Source organism: Polyodon spathula, chromosome 2 (assembly GCF_017654505.1).
Source record: "Polyodon spathula isolate WHYD16114869_AA chromosome 2, ASM1765450v1, whole genome shotgun sequence".
NCBI classification, from domain to species: domain Eukaryota; kingdom Metazoa; phylum Chordata; class Actinopteri; order Acipenseriformes; family Polyodontidae; genus Polyodon; species Polyodon spathula.
Window position 1 is genome coordinate 35058321 of NC_054535.1, and position 23083 is coordinate 35081403.

General features: G+C 39.0%; 1 protein-coding gene across 2 annotated transcripts; it reads left to right on the forward strand.

Annotated features, from left to right (window-relative positions):
• Positions 1-503: 503 nt before the first annotated feature.
• On the forward strand, positions 504-17468 carry LOC121295656 (uncharacterized protein C4orf54-like). 2 transcript variants are annotated; one of them, XR_005946957.1, is made up of 3 exons: positions 504-5572; positions 16091-16219; positions 17067-17468. XR_005946957.1 is itself a non-coding variant. In XM_041220595.1 (2 exons), the coding sequence occupies exon 1, from the start codon at positions 797-799 to the stop codon at positions 5552-5554; it is 4758 nt and encodes a 1585-aa protein (XP_041076529.1). In that variant the 5' UTR covers positions 505-796; the 3' UTR covers positions 5555-5572; positions 17067-17467. The 2 variants fall into 2 exon arrangements, 1 of the variants encoding a protein (XP_041076529.1); XM_041220595.1 differs by lacking the exon at positions 16091-16219 and having other exon boundaries at positions 505-5572; positions 17067-17467.
• The last annotated feature ends 5615 nt before the right edge of the window (positions 17469-23083 follow it).

The window sequence follows — 23083 nt, forward strand, 5'->3', positions numbered from 1 at the left end:
GAAGGTGCTAGGAATTTACAGGGTGCCTGCCATTGTTACTCACACATGTCATATCTTTTCAGGCTGAAAATGACGGCAGTGCTTTTTTTCTTTAAAATAGCGAGGTGGGGTACTATTTTAGGGAATGTATTTCACTTTGTGTGTGTTTTTTTCCTAAAACTTTTAAAATACATTCATTCTTGAAAGTTTACCAACTGCTATTGCTTAATCTTCATTTTAATAAAACCTAACAGTAAACGGTAAAATGGAAATACTATACATTTCTAAACTGTTTTTTGTTTGTTTTTGTTTGGGATTTTTTTTTTTTTTGCCGTGTATTTGGCACACTGATTGAGTGTTAGTATCATTCACTACGTCACTGACAATGTGTTTATCATCCCACAGCGATTTGTACCCTATACGTAATTCATATTAGTAATTGAGGCAGCCTTCTTTAAAAGTGCTTGAAGGGTGACGTATTACTCCTGTCCTGTAAAAAAAAAAAAAAAAAAAAAAAAAAAAAAAAAAAGAATTTCCATATGCTTGCGTTCACTTCTATGTGGCAGCGGGTCGGAATGCAGTTTCTGCTACTGTTACCAATGGCATTCAAACTGACAGCCTTGAGCACCACACAAACAACTGTCGAGTGGAGCTGCACAGCAAAGCAACAACTCCACCAGGAGACTCTGGTTGGTCCACCAGACATCAGGGAGTGAAGTAGGGATTCCTGGGGACTCGTCTCTCTCTATCTCTCACTGATTTACCGTGCCAGGTCACTTTTAAAAACAAAGACCGTCGGACAGTAGACAAGGCAATAATGGAAGCGCTTCAGAAAACTTTGACTTACCGGGGCGACCATGGTCCTTACAGAAAGCTACTCCCAGACAAGGCTATCTATAATTCAGGTAAACAACAGGATGAATCCAAATACGTGGAGATAGATGATCTTCTTGATATGAAATCGGAAGGCGCAAAAACTGTCAAAGTTACTTTTAGTACTGGAGAAGGCAGCCAGCTGGCAATATTTAACTGTAAAAACGGCACATCCACTGCTGAAAATGAAAGCCCCGACTACCGAGAAATGAATGCAAATGAAGTTAAACCCACAACGGGCGTAAGAGCAGAGCAGTTTCTCACTGCGGATCTCTCTGGCTCGTCTGAATCTTCTGAAATACCCAAGAACGATGATGAATTTACAGACTGCCCTGAAACGTCGGTTCAGAAGCGGGGCATGATCTCTGGAACTGAAACAAAAAATGCACCTAAAATGTCTAAGGCAAAACCCTCACTGGATTGGGACAACGATGAACTGGAATACACGGATATATTTTTGAACAGAAAGAATGAGAAAGAAGGAAGCCCTAGCCGCCAGAAATCGGACGATTACGCATCAAACGACAATGAGGATGAGACCCACTATATTTCAACTCACGAAATACAGCTGTGTGAGTTAGATGATGATGTTGATTATGACTTTGGGCAGGGGTCGTCATGGGATTTTGAGGACGACAATTTGGTCTATTCCTTTGTGGATTATGCCTCTTTTGACAGTGATGAAACTGTGGAAGGGACACAAATAGAGGATAGTGATTGTGTAAATGTGAAAAGCAATCAGACTCAATCTAATAATACAGTTCAGCGCACTAGCGGAGCAGCAGTCAGCACTAAGCATGAAAGCGATCTATGTGACACGGACAAATCCGCTAGCTCAGATGAAAGCCTGTCAAAGAACCAAAACGGCAGTGAGAATTCTGCAGGCCAGATTCACCTGTCAATCAAAACGACTTCCAGGGCTATAAATGAGCCTAACAACGTCCAAGAAAGGGAAAATATTGGTTATGATGCCAAGTATGAGAGAGACATGAGCCGCTATGTCTTAAAAAACACTGGTGCTAAAACAGAGAACATCACTGATCGTGCGAAATGTTTTATTGCAGCTCCAGGACGTCTTCACTTTGGAAGTAATTTAAAAGGTAAAAAAGATATAACTGAATACTCGAGTGGCGCATCCAGTGCTGTCAGTGAGCTGGATGATGCTGACAAGGAAGTGCGTAATTTAACTGCCAGAGCATTCAAAAGTTTGGCTTGCCCTTATTTTGACACAATTAATTTTAGCACCTCCAGCGACTCTTCGGCATCTTTATCAGAACACGGCCGTGGGATTAACAAGTGGTCAACTTTTGTTGACTTAAAATATGGCAATCTGACCCAAAGAAGCAAACAAAACGTGGTTTCACATAAGAGCTCTACATCAACTTTTGAAATTAACAAGAATTTGGCTATAGGCAATATACAGCCACCTCAGAGTAAAAGCATAGCTTTAAATGGAAACATTGCAGATAGCAAAAGGAGCATTTCATCAACAAATGAAATAAAAGTGAAAGAGGGAATTGAACAAGGGGTAATAACTTTGACTGAAACTTTAAATTTCCGTTGCAATGTTAAAGCGGGCGTCCCTGGAAGCGAAAGGCGTGCAAAATTTGCAGAAAAGGTCGCAGGATCGCGTTCTACAGATGAAGTTACAGACACCTTGTCAAGCGAGCTGGGGGGTGAGGCCAGCAGGCAAACTTGCAAGGCAGGGGAAGCCATGGAAGGCACACACAAGAAAGCACAATTTGCCACAAGTCTTCTCAAAAATGTAATCTCTAAGAAAATGCAGTTTGAACAGGAGCGCAAAATGGAAAGAGGAGAGATCTCCGAAACACCCTTTCCGGGATTGTCACCTGGTCTGTCTTGTAAAGAGTTCGAATTCCCGAAAGAAAAGGTAGGTGGCGAATCCCGGGATTTTCAAAGGCAAAACTCCAGGTTCTCAGAAGGGAGTTCTGAATTTACAATTGTTTCATTGAATGATATAAAAGATTCTGCGGAAAGTAAACCGTGTGATCTCAAGGACTCGGCTCATAAGGAAGACGCTTCAACTATTACATCAGAAACTAATTTGGAGTCCTCCTTTGAAGCGGGGTTCGATACTAAAAAAGGAGTATCTGATACAGCCAAGGGTATGCTACTTCGTAGCCAGAATAGCGCATTTAGATCATGGAAGGACGGTGAGGTAGAGTTTCAAAAGGAATATAAAAACGACGATAAAACCCTTGCAGGGAAATCGGCTACCTCCACAGATAAGACGGAACTGCAGCACCAACCAAGCAGCGGAAAATCAACTAAAATGTCACAACTGTTTGTGCCGAGCATTCAGCTTGTTTCCAATGAGAGTAAAATTGGAAAAACACAGCAAAACAACAACTATTCAACCAAGGCAGTTCCAGATCTAGGAGATGGAAGCAACGTTCTGAGCCCCGACACCTTGTACGTAGCTGATTCAGCCAGAAGCTTGGTAACTTCTAAGTCACCTGAAATCAAAATAAACCTGCGGAGCGTAAAGGAAAACAAGCACAACCCGTTCAACATTGCTAAGCTGCTAACTCCTAATATAGGTTGCAGTGCGGCCAACCTGATAAAGACAGCTGATGACTCAAAATGCCAAGCGCTTTCTGTAGCATTAAAGGGTGAGTCGTCGGAAAAAGTGCCCCATTTCACGGTCAGAGACATGAGGGATAACAAATGCAAGCTCCAAACACCGATTCATCAGGTCAGGGACGTGCGCAAGCTGGTTAAAAGTTCATATCACTTTGTTTCTCTGGACAACAACGACTCCAAAGGCTCTGCTTCTGATCAGAACGCAGAACAGAAATCTATCCAGCAGGGCCACTTCAGAAAACCGGGTTCGCTTTCACCTATAGTGATAAAGTGCCAGTCAGTAAATACAAACAGCAACGTGACACCATCAAAACGCAGACCAGTCGAGGGTATTTTGGAGGCAGGCAGAGTGTCTACACCTCCTTCAGAGGGTGCCAAAAACGGAACCACACTGGTCCACAGAACAACAGGCAGAGTTGCCCTGGTTACTGCATCAAAGCAACATAAAAGCGAATCGTCCGAGGCGCCTGCTGGGGTGAAAATTGAAACCAAGTCAACTAACCAGAAACCGGAAAAAAATATCGAACCCACAGAAAAGAAACCAGAATCAAAAATGGCCAACCAGGCAGCCTTGGAAAAACTCAGAGCTGCTGTTAAAACCATGGAACAGTTGTATGTTTTCGACAGAAACGAGTGGAAGCGAAAAACCCAACCACAGCCAATTACTGATAGTCATGTGCTGTCACTCATTGCTAGTGAAGAGGGTCCAGAGGGCAACCAGGAACAGTGCGCGGTAAAAACAACAACAGGAGAGGAGAATGTGACTGTAAGTCCATCGACAGTAGAGAGATTGGCCAGGAGAAACTCTTATCCTACTGCAGAAAAGTCAAGTCAGTCCGCCGTTGCAGGGTCAGTGTTCGATTTTTTGCCGAAGAAAGAAGTCAAAGAGTATCTGAAAACGTTTCACATTCCCCTTAACAGAGAGGACAAAGACGTGTCCAGATCTCTTTCTCAGCAAAGTGGAGCCTTCACCAACAAAAACGTTTCCACTTTTACTAACAACCAGAAAACTTCCTCCAGAGGCAGCAGTATCAATGTCACCAATAAACTGCCTCAGCCATATACTTCTTCACAACCACCTTTCAGCACAAAAAGCATTGTTCCCAAATCTCCTAAAGCCCCCATGTCACTAAAAATATTACAGGCCAAAGTTGCACCTGTCAAAACGGAGAAAAATAGCAGTGAAGCAGAAAAGAAGCAGGCTCATTCAACCTTTACAACAGATTCAGAAAATTACCTTACAATACCAGTTAAACCACAAACCAGCGAAGCCAAACCTACCACAACCAGTCGAGAGCAAAATGCTGTGTACACCTTTGCAGCCACAGGAGCCAAACCCCAGACCACCAGTCCTTTGAGCTATTTCAACCCAGCTGATTCTAGAAGACAAGAAGACAGCAGTCAGTCCCCCAAAAGATCTTCCGTTGTTATGGAGACACGGTCCCCAGATACCCCTACTGCCACCATCTATCATCACTCCCTGCCAATGGCAATGTCTGGTGCACAGCCTCAGGTGATTTGTTTTTCACCATCTGTGCCGCCACCTATAGACCAGTACCAACAGACACAAAGGAAGATGCTGTTGGATCCAACAACTGGACAATATTATCTTGTGGATACCCCCGTCCAACCTGCCACTAAGAGGCTGTTTGACCCTGAAACAGGGCAGTATGTGGATGTCCCTATGCCCCAGCAGCCAATGACCCCAGTACCATTAGCATTAAGTCCTGGTGCTTATGGTGCCACATATATGCTATACCCAGGTTTTTTGCCCACAACCGCTGGGTTGCCCACCAGGACTTTGCAGACCCAGTTGTCATCTCATTCAGAGGCAGATGACATAGATAAAATGAGCAGCAAAGAAGTAATACATTTGGGGAAACAAGGAGATGTAGCTTACATGGAAAGCCCCTACTACGTCCCCACTGGGAAATCTGCACAGGCACCATCTACCAGCCAGCATATAACAAGCAGGGGGTCAAAAGCATTCTCTGACGGAAAACCTGTGATTAGCATTGTGTCACAGCAAGGTCCAAGAATAATCGCCCCACCCTCCTTTGATGGAACTACCATGAGTTTTGTTGTGGAGCACAGGTAGATCAATGGAGATCGACTTGTAAGTACACATTTTATTTAACAATGTAACCCTTTTATTAAGCGATAGAAACAATAACAGGTCACTGTAATATACCTGACCAATTGGGCACTGGGAGGGGTGGGGGGGGGGGATATTGCAAACAGTTTCTTACAGTAATATTTTTCCTTACAGGTTTTTGTTCTTTTTGTTTTATTATTATTAACATAATATTTTTCTTCCTTTAAGTGATTTAAAAAAAAAAAAAATCCCTATACAGCTTTTTTTGTCAAAACCGGTTGTCAAAACATAGTGGATCTAATATCCTAACCTAGGAATTCATTAATATCTGTATTTGTTTTTTATAGGGATATGTATAACCGGTTATTAGAACATATCTATTATTATTGATATTATTCTATCCAATATAAATATATAAATATATATAAAATAAATTATAAATACATTACTTTAATTGTTTTAGTATAGCGTTTTCAGATATCCCGCGTTATTATATGGCATAAAGAAAACTTTACAGTGTATTCTTTGGTAAAAGTAACATTCATTTTTTCCCATTTTTCATTAAGTAAAACTACAAATTCAATATGATAATGTAACATTATTCAATAGGTTTCATTCGACTTTATGAAACAACATGAATTAATTTTATAGGGTGATGCAAAGCTTTTGGCTAGAGCTGTAGAATCTAAGAAGCCACCTTTTACACCTCTTTTTAAAGTAATAGAAGCAACTGAAAAATATAAATATTAATACGAGGAATTGCTAACACATTTATGGATGCCTTCAATTATTTTATTATTTTATATAATTATTTATAATTTAGTAAATACCAAACCAAAATACCAAATTATTATTATTATTATTATTATTATTATTATTATTATTATTATTATTATTATTATTAGTATTAGTATATTAGTATTAGTATATTATTATTATTATTATTAATGTCATGTATGTGTGTCATTACGTAATAACACTTTCGGATAACATAAGTGATATCAACATACAAAACATCAGATAAAAATACGTATGATTGAAATGAATACAGTAAACTATTTTTGGAAGTCGAGTTGGATAAAGGCATCTGCTAATAATAATATAATAATAATAATAATAATAATAATAATAATAATAATAATATATAATAATAGTTATACTACAGTCTGGGTCGATTGCAGCTTAGCAAAGTTTGTCCACTTGATGGGTCTACTAGCGGATTAAGCCGGATAAATCCACTTGCTTAGACTAAAATTAGTACACTTGTACCAAACTATGAAGACTAATTTAGTATGCTTGCTCGTCCTACGTTTGTACAGCACATTTTAATACTAAGACAGCGCCAGTATTCTCTGAAATGACATCTAAAAACAAGTGAAGTGAAAAGTGAAGCCTTTTGAACCGATAATTTATAGAGTAATTTAAATAAACTACTATGGCAATGTGGCACCCTTCTCCTTTTTTGTCTAATTTATTATGGTTGAGGAAAAGTCTGAAGAGATTGCTTTCGTTTTTTTTTTTCATTAAAATATTATAAAAACTAATAAAGTGCTAAGTTATGTGTACATTCCCTGGAAAACAGCATTCATGTAGTAAAGTACTATTAGTGACTTTTTAACCAACACTCTTTCTTAAATTGCTGCTCAAGCACAAAAGGAATTTTAAAGCAGTAACTTGAGAACCAAAAGCATCTTTATTTTAGTATCTAATAGGTAGCAAAAAGCCTTCTCTATAATGACCTGATCTATAACAGGCTTTGATGGTTTTCCAACAAACAAACAATGTTTAAGCAAAGTTACTTTCTGTCTGCTCTAGAATTGTTGTACATGTGGCTTCATTTAGTTGTTTAGGCATTACAACTCAAATAACTCAAATGTGAAGTTCTTCATGAATATAAAACGCAGTATAACACACTATGAAACACAGAAAACCTGAGTCATTCTTGCTTGAGAGAAAGCAACTGTGCTTAGTTAAACAAACTTAACCTGGTCTTAATAACATATCAATGTGGTTTAACTGCACATTGAATATACCCCATAGATACCAATTTTTTTTTTTTCAATCCATTAGTCAAATGTTTATAAATCAGTGAATACAGTATATTTTGACACCTTTAAGGCACCTGAAATAGTAATAATAAAATAATAAATAACCACAAAAAAAACAATTCTTCCCTTTACATTATGTAAGTCAAAGTACATTGTTTATATTGCTCCAAGCTCATAGCCAGACCTGAATATAGACACATACCCAAAATAAGCACCAAGCTTGGTTCAGGTGTAATATTACAGTGATGGTCAAAAAGCAGATGGTTGAAAAGCTATTGGATGAACTGAATGTTTTCCCTTGTTAACCTTGAAGAATCTTTTGCCCTGCTACACCACTTCAGTTCAATAAAGCACAGAACAATATCAGATAAATGACCAGGTTCTTTTTATTCAGGTGCAGAATTAAAATATGGGGAAAATGTCACTAAGAAATTATATATATATATATATATATATATATATATATATATATATATATATATATATATATACATACACACACACACATACAGTTCTGGAAAAAATTAAGAGACCACTGCAAAATTATCAGTTTCTCTGGTTTTAATATTCATAGGTATGTGTTTGGGTAAAATGAACATTTTTGTTTTATTCTATAAACTACTGACAACATTTCTCCCAAATTCCAAATAAAAATATTGTCATTTAGAGCATTTATTTGCAGAAAATGACAACTGGTCAAAACAGCAAAAAAGATGCAGTGTTGTCAGACCTCGAATAATGCAAAGAAAATAAGTTCATATTCATTTTTAAACAACACAATACCAATGTTTTAACTTAGGAAGAGTTCAGAAATCAATATTTGGTGGAATAACTCTGATTTTCAAGCACAGCTTTCATGCATCTTGGCATGCTCTCCACCAGTCTTTCACATTGATGTTGGGTGACTTTATGCCACTCCTGGCTCAAAAATTCAAGCAGCTCGGCTTTGTTTGATGGCTTGTGACCATCCATCTTCCTCTTGATCACATTCCAAAGGTTTTCAATGGGGTTCAGGTCTGGAGATTGGGCTGGCCATGACAGGGTCTTGATCTGGTGGTCCTCCATCCACACCTTGATTGACCTGGCTGTGTGGCATGGAGCATTGTCCTGCTGGAAAAACCAATCCTCAGAGTTGGGGAACATTGTCAGAGCAGAAGGAAGCAAGTTTTCTTCCAGGACAACCTTGTACTTGGCTTGATTCATGCCAAAGCTGCCTGATTCCAGCCTTGCTGAAGCACCCCCAGATCATCACCAATCCTCCACCACATTTCACAGTGGGTGCAAGACAGTGTGGCTTGTAGGCCTCTCCAGGTCTCCGTCTAACCATTAGATGACCAGGTGTTGGGCAAAGCTGAAAATTGGACTCATCTGGGGGTGCTTCAGCAAGGCTGGAATCGGGCAGATTTGTCTTTGTGAAGGGCGCATGAATCAAGCCAAGTACAAGGTTGTCCTGGAAGAAAACTTGTTTCCTTCTGCTCTGACAATGTTCCCCAACTCTGAGGATTGGTTTTTCCAGCAGGACAATGCTCCATGCCACACAGCCAGGTCAATCAAGGTGTGGATGGAGGACCACCAGATCAAGACCCTGTCATGGCCAGCCCAATCTCCAGACCTGAACCCCATTGAAAACCTCTGGAATGTGATCAAGAGGAAGATGGATGGTCACAAGCCATCAAACAAAGCCGAGCTGCTTGAATTTTTGCGCCAGGATTGGCATAAAGTCACCCAACATCAATGTGAAAGACTGGTGGAGAGCATGCCAAGACGCATGAAAGCTGTGCTTGAAAATCAGCGTTATTCCACCAAATATTGATTTCTGAACTCTTCCTAAGTTAAAACATTAGTATTGTGTTGTTTAAAAATGAATATGAACTTATTTTCTTTGCATTATTCGAGGTCTGACAACACTGCATCTTTTTTTGTTATTTTGACCAGTTGTCATTTTCTGCAAATAAATGCTCTAAATGACAATATTTTCATTTGGAATTTGGGAGAAATGTTGTCAGTAGTTTATAGAATAAAACAAAAATGTTCATTTTACCCAAACACATACCTATAAATAGTAAAACCAGAGAAACTGATAATTTCGCAGTGGTCTCTTAATTTTTTCTAGAGCTGTATATATATATATATATATATATATATATATATATATCTATATACACACACACACACACACACACACACACATATATATATATATATATATATATATATATATATATATATATATATATATATATATATAACGAATAGAGAACGTTTTTATTGGACAAGACGGTCAAAAAGGCTCAACAACACATTGTTAAAATATGTAACTGATCAATTACAGACATCATAATGAAGATTTATCAAGACAGTTAGTTTTAAACACCACCAGTGTGTTAAGGAAAGATAGATTTTGTTTAACCAGACTAAAATTACAGAGTAAAACAAACTTATAAAACACAGAACATCTGACACGTTGTCTGTGCAGGGGAGGGAACCTCAGGGCGAGGGAAAATATCTGTATAACAACATGCTGTCTTTATTTTACATACCACTGGCTCCAATCAGTTACCGACAAGTTAAAACATTAGGTTACGGATGTAACCCTGGTTCCTGAAAGAGAAGATGACACCCAAACAATACTTTTGGGATATTGCCTGCCTTTGGTAGGTATTTTTGAGCATTTTATATCAAAGCTGCCTATAGGCCCTTCTGCAGAGTGATGTCCTGGGATCCGTATCCCGAGGGATCAAATAGTCACTTCGTAGAATACTCAATCTCCTTTTACAACCAAAGCGACCTCGCTGGTTGGTGGTCGTCTTCTCTTTTATGCAATCAGTGTTACATCTGTAACCTAACGTTCCCTTACAAGTCGAAGACGACCACCAAACGATACTTTTGGGAAAGTATGCCAAAGCTGTCGCGAGGGAGTGTGTGCAGACAGCTAATGAGGGATTGAGGGATCTTAACCATGCATAACCGATTAGGTCAGTAGTGGGAGTGTGCAACCTCCAGGACCCTTGTGCCCAATGAAGGCATTGATGGAACTACCACATTAATGCAGTAGAACCTGGTAAAGGTATGCGGCATAGTCCAGCTAGCCGCAGTACAAATCTTGGAGAGTGAGGCTCCTCTAAAGAGGGCCAAAGATGTGGCCACCCCTCTAGTAGAGTGTGCAGCTACCCGCCCAGGTGGGGCTAAGCTGGCATTATCATATATTATTATTTATGTGGAGGTGATGGCTAAGAGGAAGGGCTGTCTTCATTGACAAATACTTCAACTCTAGTAGTATATGGGCTCAAACGTTAAGACTCCACTCTGGGAGAGCATCCCTCTACAATGTCGGGCACCCTTTAGAAACCAGGTCGCCAAAAAATTTGTGCCTGGTGAAACAGAATCCACCGGGGCATGGCATGCAGATATGGCTGCCAGGTACAACTTCAATGTAGAAGGAGCTTTATCCACATCTAGCAACTCTTATAGTAAATGCAAGATAACAGGCATAGAGCAAGATATGGGGTAATATACCCAAGGGTCAGATACCAGTTTTGGAAGTACCTCCACTTATAGTTGTATAACAACCTAGTGGAGGCTGCCCTGTTATTCTGCAAAGTGCCCGCAACTGCATCAGAGCACTAGGGCTATCCAGTGGTCCCGTTCAGGACCAGACCCACAACTGGAACCTGCCTGGTTCCAGTTGCCAAAGCATGCCACGGGACCGTGAGAGACCGTTGACCTTGGTCCGAGGCACTCTCTGGCAACTGGAACCAGGCAGGTAGGAGCTAGCACAGGGTTGAAAACCAAAATTCTCCTGGGCCACTGAGGGGCAACCAAGAGAACCGTCGCCTTCTCGATCTGGACCTTCTCTAGGAAGGCTGGGAGCAGCGGCAGGAATGCATAAAGCAGCGCTCTGGGCCACCCATGGGCTAGGGCAGTGGTCCTCAAAGTCCTGCCCGTAGGCAAATTCGTGCCCACGAAGCCAGGCCATCGTGCCAGTGGCAGCTGTTATTAAATTATGGGTCATGAACACATTTCTGCCGGGTCATAGCGTGGGAAAATAAAGAAAGCTTTAAACACGTTTTCCAACAAAAGCTTGACAGTGATGCTCGCTTATGTTTTGCTTGTACGTACTCAACATTTTTTTTTTTTTTTCTGAATGGCTTTTGTGATATGATCAACCAATTGAATATCTGCATTGCCTCTGTGGTAGCCCAATCATAAGTTAGCTGGGTGGGACATAAACTGTGTCTGTTTCAGGTGCAGGTACCGACTGTAAGTTTAACCAATAGGAGAGTCAAATATCTGCCAAGTTTTACGCAGCTGTCCAGTCATAAGCAAGCAGAGGCCGTTCACGGTATTCTGCATGAAAATTGAAGGCATTCGTGAGCAAAGGCAGGTGTTAATATGCCGGGTAAGCACTGAATTTTTCCGACTGTTATTGAGAAAAATAATACATTTCAGTATTTACAATTTAATTTTCTATCTCTATTTTTTTATTTTTTATTTCAACAGACAAGGGAAACACCGTAGTATATTTAGTTACGAATCCACTTTCTCTGAATAATTGTACTGGAGATGAGCGATCTTTAAAACAGAGTAGTGTTGGCAGATTTGTCGAGCTGAAACAAAGTGAGACTATCTACACTTTTATTCATGGTTATCTGTGTAAACATGCTATTTACAAATATTTGGTATATATCTATATATATATATATATATATTATATATATATATATATATATATATATATATATATATATATATATATATATATATATATATATATATGTATGTATATGTCGTGAGAAGGCAGTGTGTAAGACAAGAACCTACGTAATAGTTAGTGCAAACAGCCAAGTAAGATCAATTTATGTCCGTGCCCAAATTACTCTGAGGACCACTGGGCTAGGGCATCGACGCCGAGTAGACCATCTGAGCGGTGGAGGGAGTACCATAAGGGGCAATCTGTTGTCTCTGCCGAGGTGAAAAGATCGACCTGCGCCTGCCCGAACCGTACCCAAATGCGCTCCACCAGGGTGGAGTCGCCACTCTGATGAAAGCGGACCCTCTCTGGAGAGGTGGTTCGCAGCCCAATTTGTAGATTCTGTTGGGCCCAAATCAAGAGCCGGTAGGCTACGTGTTACAACCCCAGGGACCTCAGTCCACCCTGGTAGTTGACATATGCTACTACCAATGTGTTGCTCGTCTGGACTAACACATGTCTCCCATGGAGCACTGGGAGAAAGTGCTGGAGAGCGAGGTGAACCACCTGCTTTTCCAGCATGTTCATGTGCAGGGACGTCCGGGGGCCAGACCAGGACTTGCAGACTCCTCTGCCCTCCCAGACTGCAGCCCAGCCCATGTTGGAGGCATCTGTCATCACCACCTGATGATTCAGCACTACTCCTAGTAGCACACCTTCGCAGAGGTGGGAGGTCTGTCTCCACCAGTGCAGGGCTACCAAACACCCACGGGATACTGTCAGCCAACAGTATTTGTCATGTTTCAGGTGTAGCTGGAAGGTGTTGAGCCATGCTTGGAGCGGGCGTGTACAGAGTAGGCCGAGCTCCATGGCCAATGTGGCTGCGGCCATCAGACCCAGTAGTCTCTGGAAACACACCAGAGGAACTCTTGATCCCTGATGAAACAGGGAGAGGCAATCCTTTATAGCTGCTACTCTGTCCACTGACAGGTAAGCGCGCATTACAGTGGAGTCCAGTCGGAGTCCCAAGCAGTCTCAGCAGATGCTCCATCACTGTATTGTATGGGCCACTGCTCCCTCCTGCGACTTGCAACACGTCAACCAATCATCTAGGTCAGTGGTGTACAACTCGATCCTGGAGGGCTGGTGTCGCTGCAGGTTTTTATTCCAACTACACCATAAAGTACTTTATTGGACCTTATTAGAAGCCTAATTGGTCCAATTAACTAATTTAATGTATGGTTAGAACAAAAACCAGGAGGAACACTAGTTCTCCATGACCTCAGTTATGCACCACTGGTCTAGGTAGTTCAGCACAATGATGGCATCTACACACTTTGAAAAAGTGCGGGTGCAAGGGAGAGGCAGAATGGCAGCACTGAAAACTCATACACGCTTCCCTGAAAGGCGAAGCGGAGGTATTTCATGTGCGCTGGACGAATGGGAACGTGAAAATACGCATCCTGTAAGTCCACTGTGGTAAACCAGTCGCCCAGCCAGACCGACTGGTGGATGTGACGGTGAGTCAGCATTTGGAATAATTTGGCGACAACCCGGATGTCCAAGGTGCAAGTGCACCAGTACTGCAGCTGGTGTGGAGAGAAGCGTGAGGTCTGAGGCCACAAGTCTTCAGGGCCACTGCTGGGGCTGCTGAGGCTAAGATGGGGCACGCTCCTGCTGTTGCCTACGGTGGGCTTTATATTGATGCTTGGAACGCCGCTGCAGACTGTAGGCTGTGCCTCAGGTCACCCACAGGAGCTGTGGGGACCAGGACCGGGACCGTGCATATCACCTGCTGTGTCCTAGCTGCTTTCCACTGCTCAACCTACGCTGCACCAGGGCGCGTGGAGGGAGCATTGCAGCCACTTGCCTTGATGCTTCATGTTCCCAGTGGGAGCGCTGTAGTATCTCCACCACTGCTGGATCGAAAGTATGGTCTGGTGAAATCGGCGCATCTAGGAGCGCTGATTTATCAGCATCAGGATCCTTGCCTGGGATAGCCAGAGCTGTCTGCAAGCCATGATGAGACTGGCCAGGTTCCAGCCCAAGGCTTGCCCTTGGAACCCGGAGACCTGGAGTAAAGCGCTGGTCACTAAGCTAACTCAGACGCTAGTGGTTCTGGGAGTGGCGATGACTGGAACATACCATCCAAGTATGCTGTCAGCAGGCTCACTGTATTGGCAAGGTGAATGGCTTGTGCACCTGCCACATAAGCCCTCTTTAAGTGGACCTCCGTGACCCTGCATTGCAGATTAGGGCAGTGAGCAAGACAATAATAATAAACTCCATTTGTTTCTCTTTTTTTCTGGCTACACACTAAAAGTGAGCAGCGGACGGACCAGCTCTACAGCGGGGACATGGCAAGCCAAGCCCTGATGGAGGATCAAAACAGATATCTTCCCTCTCTTTTTTTTTCAAATAGCAGAATACAGTTATGCAAATATGATTAAGTTGTTAGTAGCAGTCTGCAACGCAAGTGAAGCAGACTGAGAAGACAGAAGGAAGAAGTGGAGCGGCTGATTCCACAGTAGTGGCTATGCCAACATCCAGCGAGTTTATAACAGGGGAAATACAGGCCAACTCAGAGTGAGAGCTCTTTTTGAAAAAGACTCGACACAACACGGGACCCAGGACGTCACTCTGCAGAAGGGTCTATTGGCGGCTTTGACATAAAATGCTCAGAAATACCTACCAAAGGCAGGCAATATCCTAAAAGTATCATTTGGTGGTCATTTTCGACTTGAAAGAGAACTCTTAATTCACTCATGCTTATTGTTTAAACCAGCATACTGTACACCAGATGAGTACTTATCATCAGGAAAGTCCATGAACAGGTATTGTTTCACTTCCCTCTGTTACTCTCCGTTCCAAACGCTACATGTGTTCCCACTCCTGCACAAACAAAACCAAACGAAAGATGGACACACAAACACAAACCCCCAGGATGGCCATCCCGTTTGCAAGAGACATGTACTATTTATATTCAGGTGTGTAAAATTATCAATTTTTCAATTAGCCAATACCCAATAAGGCATACAAGTGAACTGGATGGAGAAGCTACTACAAAGTGATGAATCAATTTATGAATCAAATGTGCACTAATCAAAATCAAAATGAAAAAAAAAATCAAAATTATAAAAATAAAACCTTTGACAAATAAATATGTGAAAGATAACAGGGGCATTATTGACCCTGTTACATATATAACAAACTTTATTTTAGATACTGACACATGCTTTCATTTTTTAAACAGGTGATGCCCCTCTTTTTGTTTTAAGTTGAATGGTTTGGTATTTAAGAACAGAATAAGGAGTTCTCAGACTGTGGTTAATATACAGCATACTATATATATATATATATATATATATATAGTATAGTATGCTGTATATATATATAGTATTCATGTATATATTATATATAATATATATATATATCCATACGACTGTATATTAACCACAGTTTGGATAATCCTGGATATGTAGCTTTGTTTTCATGAATTGTGCTCAGCCAGGATTTCCTTGAAAGGTGCAATACACATACACAATATCTTGGTCTTCACAACTGGGTATGTTAAATATCATCTTGTTTTTTTTTGTTTTTTTTTTTTTTTTTTTTGGGGGGGGGGGGGGGGGGGGGGGGGGGGGGGGGGGGGGGGGGGGTGTCGCAATAAATTTTAACAACACAACCCCACACAACACTCCATACTGGAAATTTTTTAAAACATGTAAAAAATAGGGACATCTACAGTTTGCAGGTCCCCACCAGTTTATTTTTCATGTATGATGTTATTTTTACTTCAAGATGTACATGAAATTGGCAAAGACAAATTGATTATACTGATGCTGGATTTACCCTGTTCCTGTTGGTCAACCCTCTGCAACTTATTATTAGTGATCACTGCTGTAGTATCAATGGTTTTCTGCTTTAACGGTGAGTATATATAACTATTTCATCACCTATTCATGTGTTAAGAGGCACTTCCTCATAGTCAATGGCATGTTTCATTGATGCACCATATGCAAATCGAGTGTGCATGTACTGGTGAGCAGGGACTGGCAAACTGTAGTTGAGCCCCCAATTAAAACTCTTGCTCTGTGTCAAAGCTGAACAGTATGAGGCTTTGTTTTTGAATGAGCAGGATATTGGCTACTTTTCCAGGACTTGCAGGATTACAGTAAAGGTTTTTTTTTTTTTACTGGTCTTAATGATTTGGTTTTGAGTGACACCAACTACGAGTGTCTGCATTCAGGGTGATCAAGGCAAGTATGAGACCCCGTCTCCCCTTCTCTGCACCAGTTCCAGCACAACTAAAGAAAATACTGAAAATGAAAACTATAATAAAAAGTGACATATAGAACAATGAATGTTTTTATACACTTGAATTGCTGTAACTTTTAAAATACAGTCTTTGAAATCTGCATAGTTAACTAGTGAAATTAGTTTGGTGGCTATTAGTCTACAGTTTGAAACAATGGTAGTTTGTGTTTGATAGAGGCCCAGAATGCAATGGCAGGGATGGGTCAGGTCAGGACTGAAATGTACTCACAGGTCTCTTACATCAACCTCTCCATGGTTGACAGTACCCAGTGTGAATGTCTCATCCCTTTCTTGAACATTACATTTTCAAGCACCAAAACTGAAACAAACAAAAAGTGTTTCCTTTGAGAATGAAACCTGCATTAATGACAACATGGCTAATTTAGTGTTCACTGAATTACAGTATGCTTAATTCTAAGAGTTTTCACATTGGTTTGACTTTTGTTTTTATTTTGTAAAGGAGCAAGCTATGAAGAACCACCCCCCTTTCGATTATGAAGACGGCTTGGTACTGTCAGAGAGATTTAAAACAAGGCCTTTTACATCACTGCTGCCAACAGAATATTGTGTGTTTTATCATATTGATTTATTTATCTTAATACCCCTCAATTTATTTTCTTTTTTTATTAATCTTTGCAGCATGCAGAAAAATTTGAAACTGTGCATTCTGACCTACTGCTTATCTGCTAAGTATATCACCTTGTGCTGCTTTTAAATATTTAGGTGAACCTTGAAAGTTTTGTGTATGAATAATCAGAAATATAGCAACATATTGTTTGAAAGAAACTCTGCTTTCAACTGACTTGCTAACTTTCTGTAACATCCAAACTTACTAAACCAGTCCTTTTCTTTTATTATTATTGTTTTAATCATAAAACATAATTCATAACTTAAATATAATTTAACATTTTAGTTTTTTAAACAAAGTATTTTTTTGTCAGTCTATTGTAAGATAAAACATCAGTCTTTTATTAAATAGTATTAATTAACATTAATTTTTTAAGAATCTGTCAAAGGAAAAAAAAAGCATATATATATATATATATATATTATATATAGATATATATATATCTATACTTATATATTATATATATATATATATGAGTAACAGTTAATTCTGTATCAGGAGTACAGTTTCAGTTCCTGTTTAAAAACAAAATGTAATTGATTTATTGAGTTTAAAATTTAAAACACTTTCAAATTTTTGGGAACTTTGAAACTGCAGTTAATTATATATATAATAGATATATATATATATATATATATAGATATATATATAGAGTAATATTCCTTTTGAAAGAATTGCTGACATTTATAAACATTAAAAAAAAAATAATAACCAAATTGAAGTGTTAAATTCCACAGAAAATAGTTAAATGCCAAGATCTCAATTTAATTATATTGTGATCTAGACAAACTCTCCAGTTCAATTGTGTAAACCCAAGTTTTTAATGATCCCCTATAGCCTACTGCATATTTCCATGCTCACAAAAAGTTACGGTAAATCCACTTTAAATGTCCCTGTTAATATGAACTACAGTTAACTGTGCTATTTTATAAAGATTCCCATAATAGGAAATAAACGTATTTCCATGTCCCAGAAGTTGTTCCCAATGTATTTGCCTATGTCATGCACTGTTTGAAGTAATGTTTATATATGGGAATATATCCGCTGAGATACAATAGCTTGTTTCCAGAGGTGTCCTATTCTATGTTTGGGGGTTGAGGGATTGGCAACGTTTTAATAAAGCTTGTCATGGGCAGGTAGGATTTAGCCCGGCCAGAATTTTTGAACTAGTATTGGAATTTAACTAGGACAGTGTTCTTTAACACCCTGGCTCATCTTTGAAATAGCCCCGCGTGTCCTTTAATTCCCACAGAACAGACAGGATGTTCTAAATCCTTTTAGTTATTTGCTTCCTGTGGTGTTTGTGCTGTACATATTGTTGTACTGGTGACACAACACAATAAGCAGTTCATATGATTAGAATTCATATGAATTAGTTCCAGGTATGGATTAAAAACACATTTGGTATGCACTGAACATCATGTGTAATGGTACATATGTGGCTCATGCATATTCCAGTGTTACAGCCTCATCTCCCTGCGTTCTGATCTCATTGGATTTCAGAAACTAAACAGAGACAGGCTTGGTCAGTACTTGGAAGATAGAGCCCTCCAAGGGACATTCTGCCTTCTGGGCTACAACTCATCATAAACAGCCTCTAGTGCTAGGGGCACTGTGTTGTTATAGATAATGTCCTGTGTAATCTGTGGTCTAGATGCAATTATGCTCTCTCAAAGAAGAGAACTGGGCTGTTAAATGACTGCCTTGGCTAAATTGCTAAAACAAGTGATAAAAACTGCCTTGGCTAAACCCTACCAGCACTGGTTAATTTACTATACTAATTTAACAAACCACTTCTCATAGCTGACCACAAGGCGTTGCTTATCCCAGTGCATCTACCAAATGAACCAATTCATTTTAGCATGGAAAGCAGTGTCAAAAGAGGCTGATAAGGGGGAAAGGGACACTTGAATAAATCAGTATAAAATTATCTTCTATTTAAATTCTTTGTAAACTAAACAGATAGTTTATGATATTCATCTTCTCTCCCACTGGTTAAAGCATCATAGCTATGGCCCCAGTAATTTACTTTAACGTCTATACAGTTAAACTACTGAACAATCTCTAATCCAAGCACTTATTTAGACATGTTTTTGTTGTTGTTCGTTTTAAATGGTTTTCCTGAATACTGCTAGCCAAACATTTTTAATTTTGAGGTATATCTTTAGTTTTTAATTGTGACAATTCAGTATAATCATATTAATTTAAAATGTTGTGTATGTATTTTGAGGATTCATTTTTTGAGTTGCATATTTTGGATTTTGTAGGCTGCTAGCAGTATATGGCTTTTTTTCTCAGCAGTATGAATTAACACCCTCTAATGAACTTGATGAGGGTTATCGGATGTACCGAACTGTTCTGAAATAATTCAGAATGAAGATTGTGTACATACACACAGGCAAATCACTTTTAAATGACTTATTGGAATGAGGGATATTTTATTTTGAATGAAGCATATGTAAAATCGATAGTACAATAATGCTTTTTATTCCTTCATATCATTTTGCCTTTGTAATCTCTGCATTACATGCTTGCTCTGAAAATGAGCAATGCTATTTTTATAAGAACTTCTGACTGATCCATATAAGTTTTTTTTTAGTAAGCATAGTTTGCTGATTTTTATTGAATACAAAGCTGGTATCTGGAACTGCTGGACAGTACATATACTTGCATACAGTTAAAAATGATTATCTGTGTTGTCTGTGATTAAAACTACAGCTTTTTACACCATTATATTTTTTAAAGAGGTGCTTTATGAGAAAAACCCCATAGCACAATTTGTGGATTTGCACAGGAACTTCTCAGGGTTTCCTTTCGCTGTTTCACTTGAAAAAAAACATCTACATTTACATAACAACAAGTTTTATTACCTGCTAGAATGCAGGTACAATTTAATTGCAATCTATGGAATATTTGTTCTCAAGCACTATTGTTATTAAAGGTGAGATTTGTTCAGTAGTTTTTCATCAGTTTTGCACGTTATGTATGTCAGTGTCAGATCTGTTGCACACCTTTTACTTCTCCTGTATATGTACAAATATAGCAGGTTTTTATTGTGGTCACAAGGTTTACAAAAGCTTAACGGAAAAGTAAAAGAGAAACACTTCATTTTGAAATAGAACTCAACAATGAATTGTGTCGAGGTTTGCATGCTGCTAATCAAGCCATGTTACATTGGTAAACTTTCTCATTTGTTGAAGGAGTGAGTTTTTAGAACTTTGTGTCATCAACTTTGCTAGTATTTCATTCCTTTTCTAGTATTTCTGACTGTAAAGCCAACCAGTTCTTCAGTTTCGACTTGCTACTGGTATTGTTTTGTATTAGTACTTAATACGTTAATGCTTGCCTTTGGATGTTGAAACCTGATTTACGCTGCCAGGTGTGTACAACTTGCTGTCTGGGTATGTAGTTGTTCTGGAGTGAAAAAGCTATGTGGAGATGGTAAGAGTTATGTGAAGGATGTGAGATGGGTAGGGGAGGGGTATACTGCACAGTCCATCTGTGAAAGGAAGGTGCAATGAGTTGCGGTCTGCGATGAAGCCAGGAGGCGCAGTGATAAATAGATAATGTCAGTGTTATAACACTGCTACAACAGTGCATGGACCGCAGAATGAAAAAAAAACAATGAAAAGAATGGAGATATTAAGAGGAGCTGTGGTTGGAAAATTGCACTAGCGAAGTGTCGCACATGAAAAAACTTTCGAGAGACAAAGATATTGTAAAAATGACATATGTACCTGTATACATCCTTTGGTAGCAGAGATTAATGGATTTTGCAAGCATTTGTATGTTTTGAAAGTTGTCCAATAAAATTACTTACTTTTCCATTATCAGTGCACACATTTATTAAAACTGTTTGATTATGGTCCATCAACATTGTGATTAGAAAAAAAGTTACAAGTAAAAGTTCACCTTTTAGTTGAGTATGAAACAATTAGTACATGTATCTTGTAAACTAAATCACTCAGGAATAATTTATGGTGTAGACTATATATATATATATATATATATATATATATATATATATATATATAAAGCTGAGCAGCGTCGACCCCGTGAGATCAGTAATTCACTTCCTCCGAGAAGAGTAATTACGTTTGAAAAAACTAAGTTCTTTCTGGATTGTGTGGCCTGTGCTTTGATACGGTGCCCTTCTTGCAGTAAAGTTCAGTTTGGAAGTTTAATGGGTTTGTTTCTCAGTAACCATGGGAGCACTATGCTTGCGTATGCAGCTTTTAAGTCCCAGCTGCTTAGTCCAAGCTCCTGAAGAATCCCTATTAAAGTCCAGCTGTTGTGCTTAGATGCATCCAGACAAGTGTACTCTCTAATGTCATGCATGATATATAAACAAGGCCAGAGTTAATTTGTTTTGTTGTCTCCAAAAAAAATATGTTAGAGTGAAGGAAAGTATACTGAATGACAATCATAATTAAAACACACAAACTTAAAATCCTATTACTGTGTTGTTATTCCATAAAAATGAACCAAATCAATTGCTCTATCAATAACAGCAAATTACAATAAGTGATGCCTGGCTGGATATTTCTCTCTCACTCTCCACACTTTTTTAAAATTATTATTATTAAATAATACAAATTAATTTTAAAGCTTACGCTGAGGCCACTTGTAAAGGGAGCAGGCACATGAGACTGTCAAGAACTGTTTGTGCTATTACATAATGCATCTTCAATGCTTGAGGTCATGGGCTGAATGGGCACAGTGCAGTGTGATGTAAATATTTCAGCCTCTATTATCTGGCTTGCTGGGAATATCGTATCTGTCTTTCATAACGTTTAACATGGGGATCAGTTCCAGCACTGAAGGCACATACTGTAACCATGTTTTTGGTCTAGTGTGTTACTTGTGTTGACATTTTCTTGGATACAACTGAAGCAACTACTTTATCTGGATTACGATGTCAATGTACAAAGATCATAAGTAAATTTAAACTATATACACACACTTTTGACATGACCATCAATAAAATACACTTAAAACACATATATTGAAACTTGACTTCGAGAATCACAGACTACTGCTGTGAACCAAGTCTTTCAATCTTCTAAAATACAAGTCATTTAACCAATATATATATATATATAAAAATCAACCATTTGGTCTGAAGCCCAGGTAAGAAGAACATGTTTCTTGTATGTTTACATACCGCTGCTAATATGAAATACATTTCGAGATGAATGTCCAGTGGCAGGTTTACAAACATGTTATCTTCTGAGGCTCATAGCACGGACATAGTGTTCCACATCACTAAACTCATATCGCAGTTATTTTTTGAGATATAGAATTCTTATTTGCTGCAAGGTTAAACATTAACACCCTGACAAAAATGTTAACATGACCTCAAAAATAAAAGGCCTGCAGCATGTTATTTGTGTGACTTCTGAGTTTCTGTTGGAGACAAGTGACAAGCAAGCATTGGTGATTTCAAAAAACTGTATCATTGGTTCCACTGTCACTCAGATGTACAGTACAATAGCCCTATTTTGGCATGTACTACTTTGGATAGTTTAACCACAGTGATGTTTTTGTCACAAACTAACAAATGAAAATAAAATATCAGTAAATCAACAGACCAAAAAAAAAAAGTAAAAACACACAGAAGACTAAATTGTTACAAAGTCCTTTATTTCCTGAGTACACTTAGAATGTGGGAATGTCTTACTTAAACAATGGAGAGAAAAACAAATGTACAGTGCAGAGAAAAAGTTTGTGAACCCCTTAGGATTTTCACATATTTCAAACCTAAAATGTTATTAGATCTTAATCTAAGTCCTAATAATAGATAAAGATAACTGAATTAAACAAATGACATAAACCCATGATACTTTTTC

What these genes read in the sequence shown, in the direction of transcription:
- LOC121295656 (XM_041220595.1), top strand. Translation starts at nt 797, where the DNA reads ATGGAAGCGCTTCAGAAAACTTTGACTTACCGGGGCGACCATGGTCCT.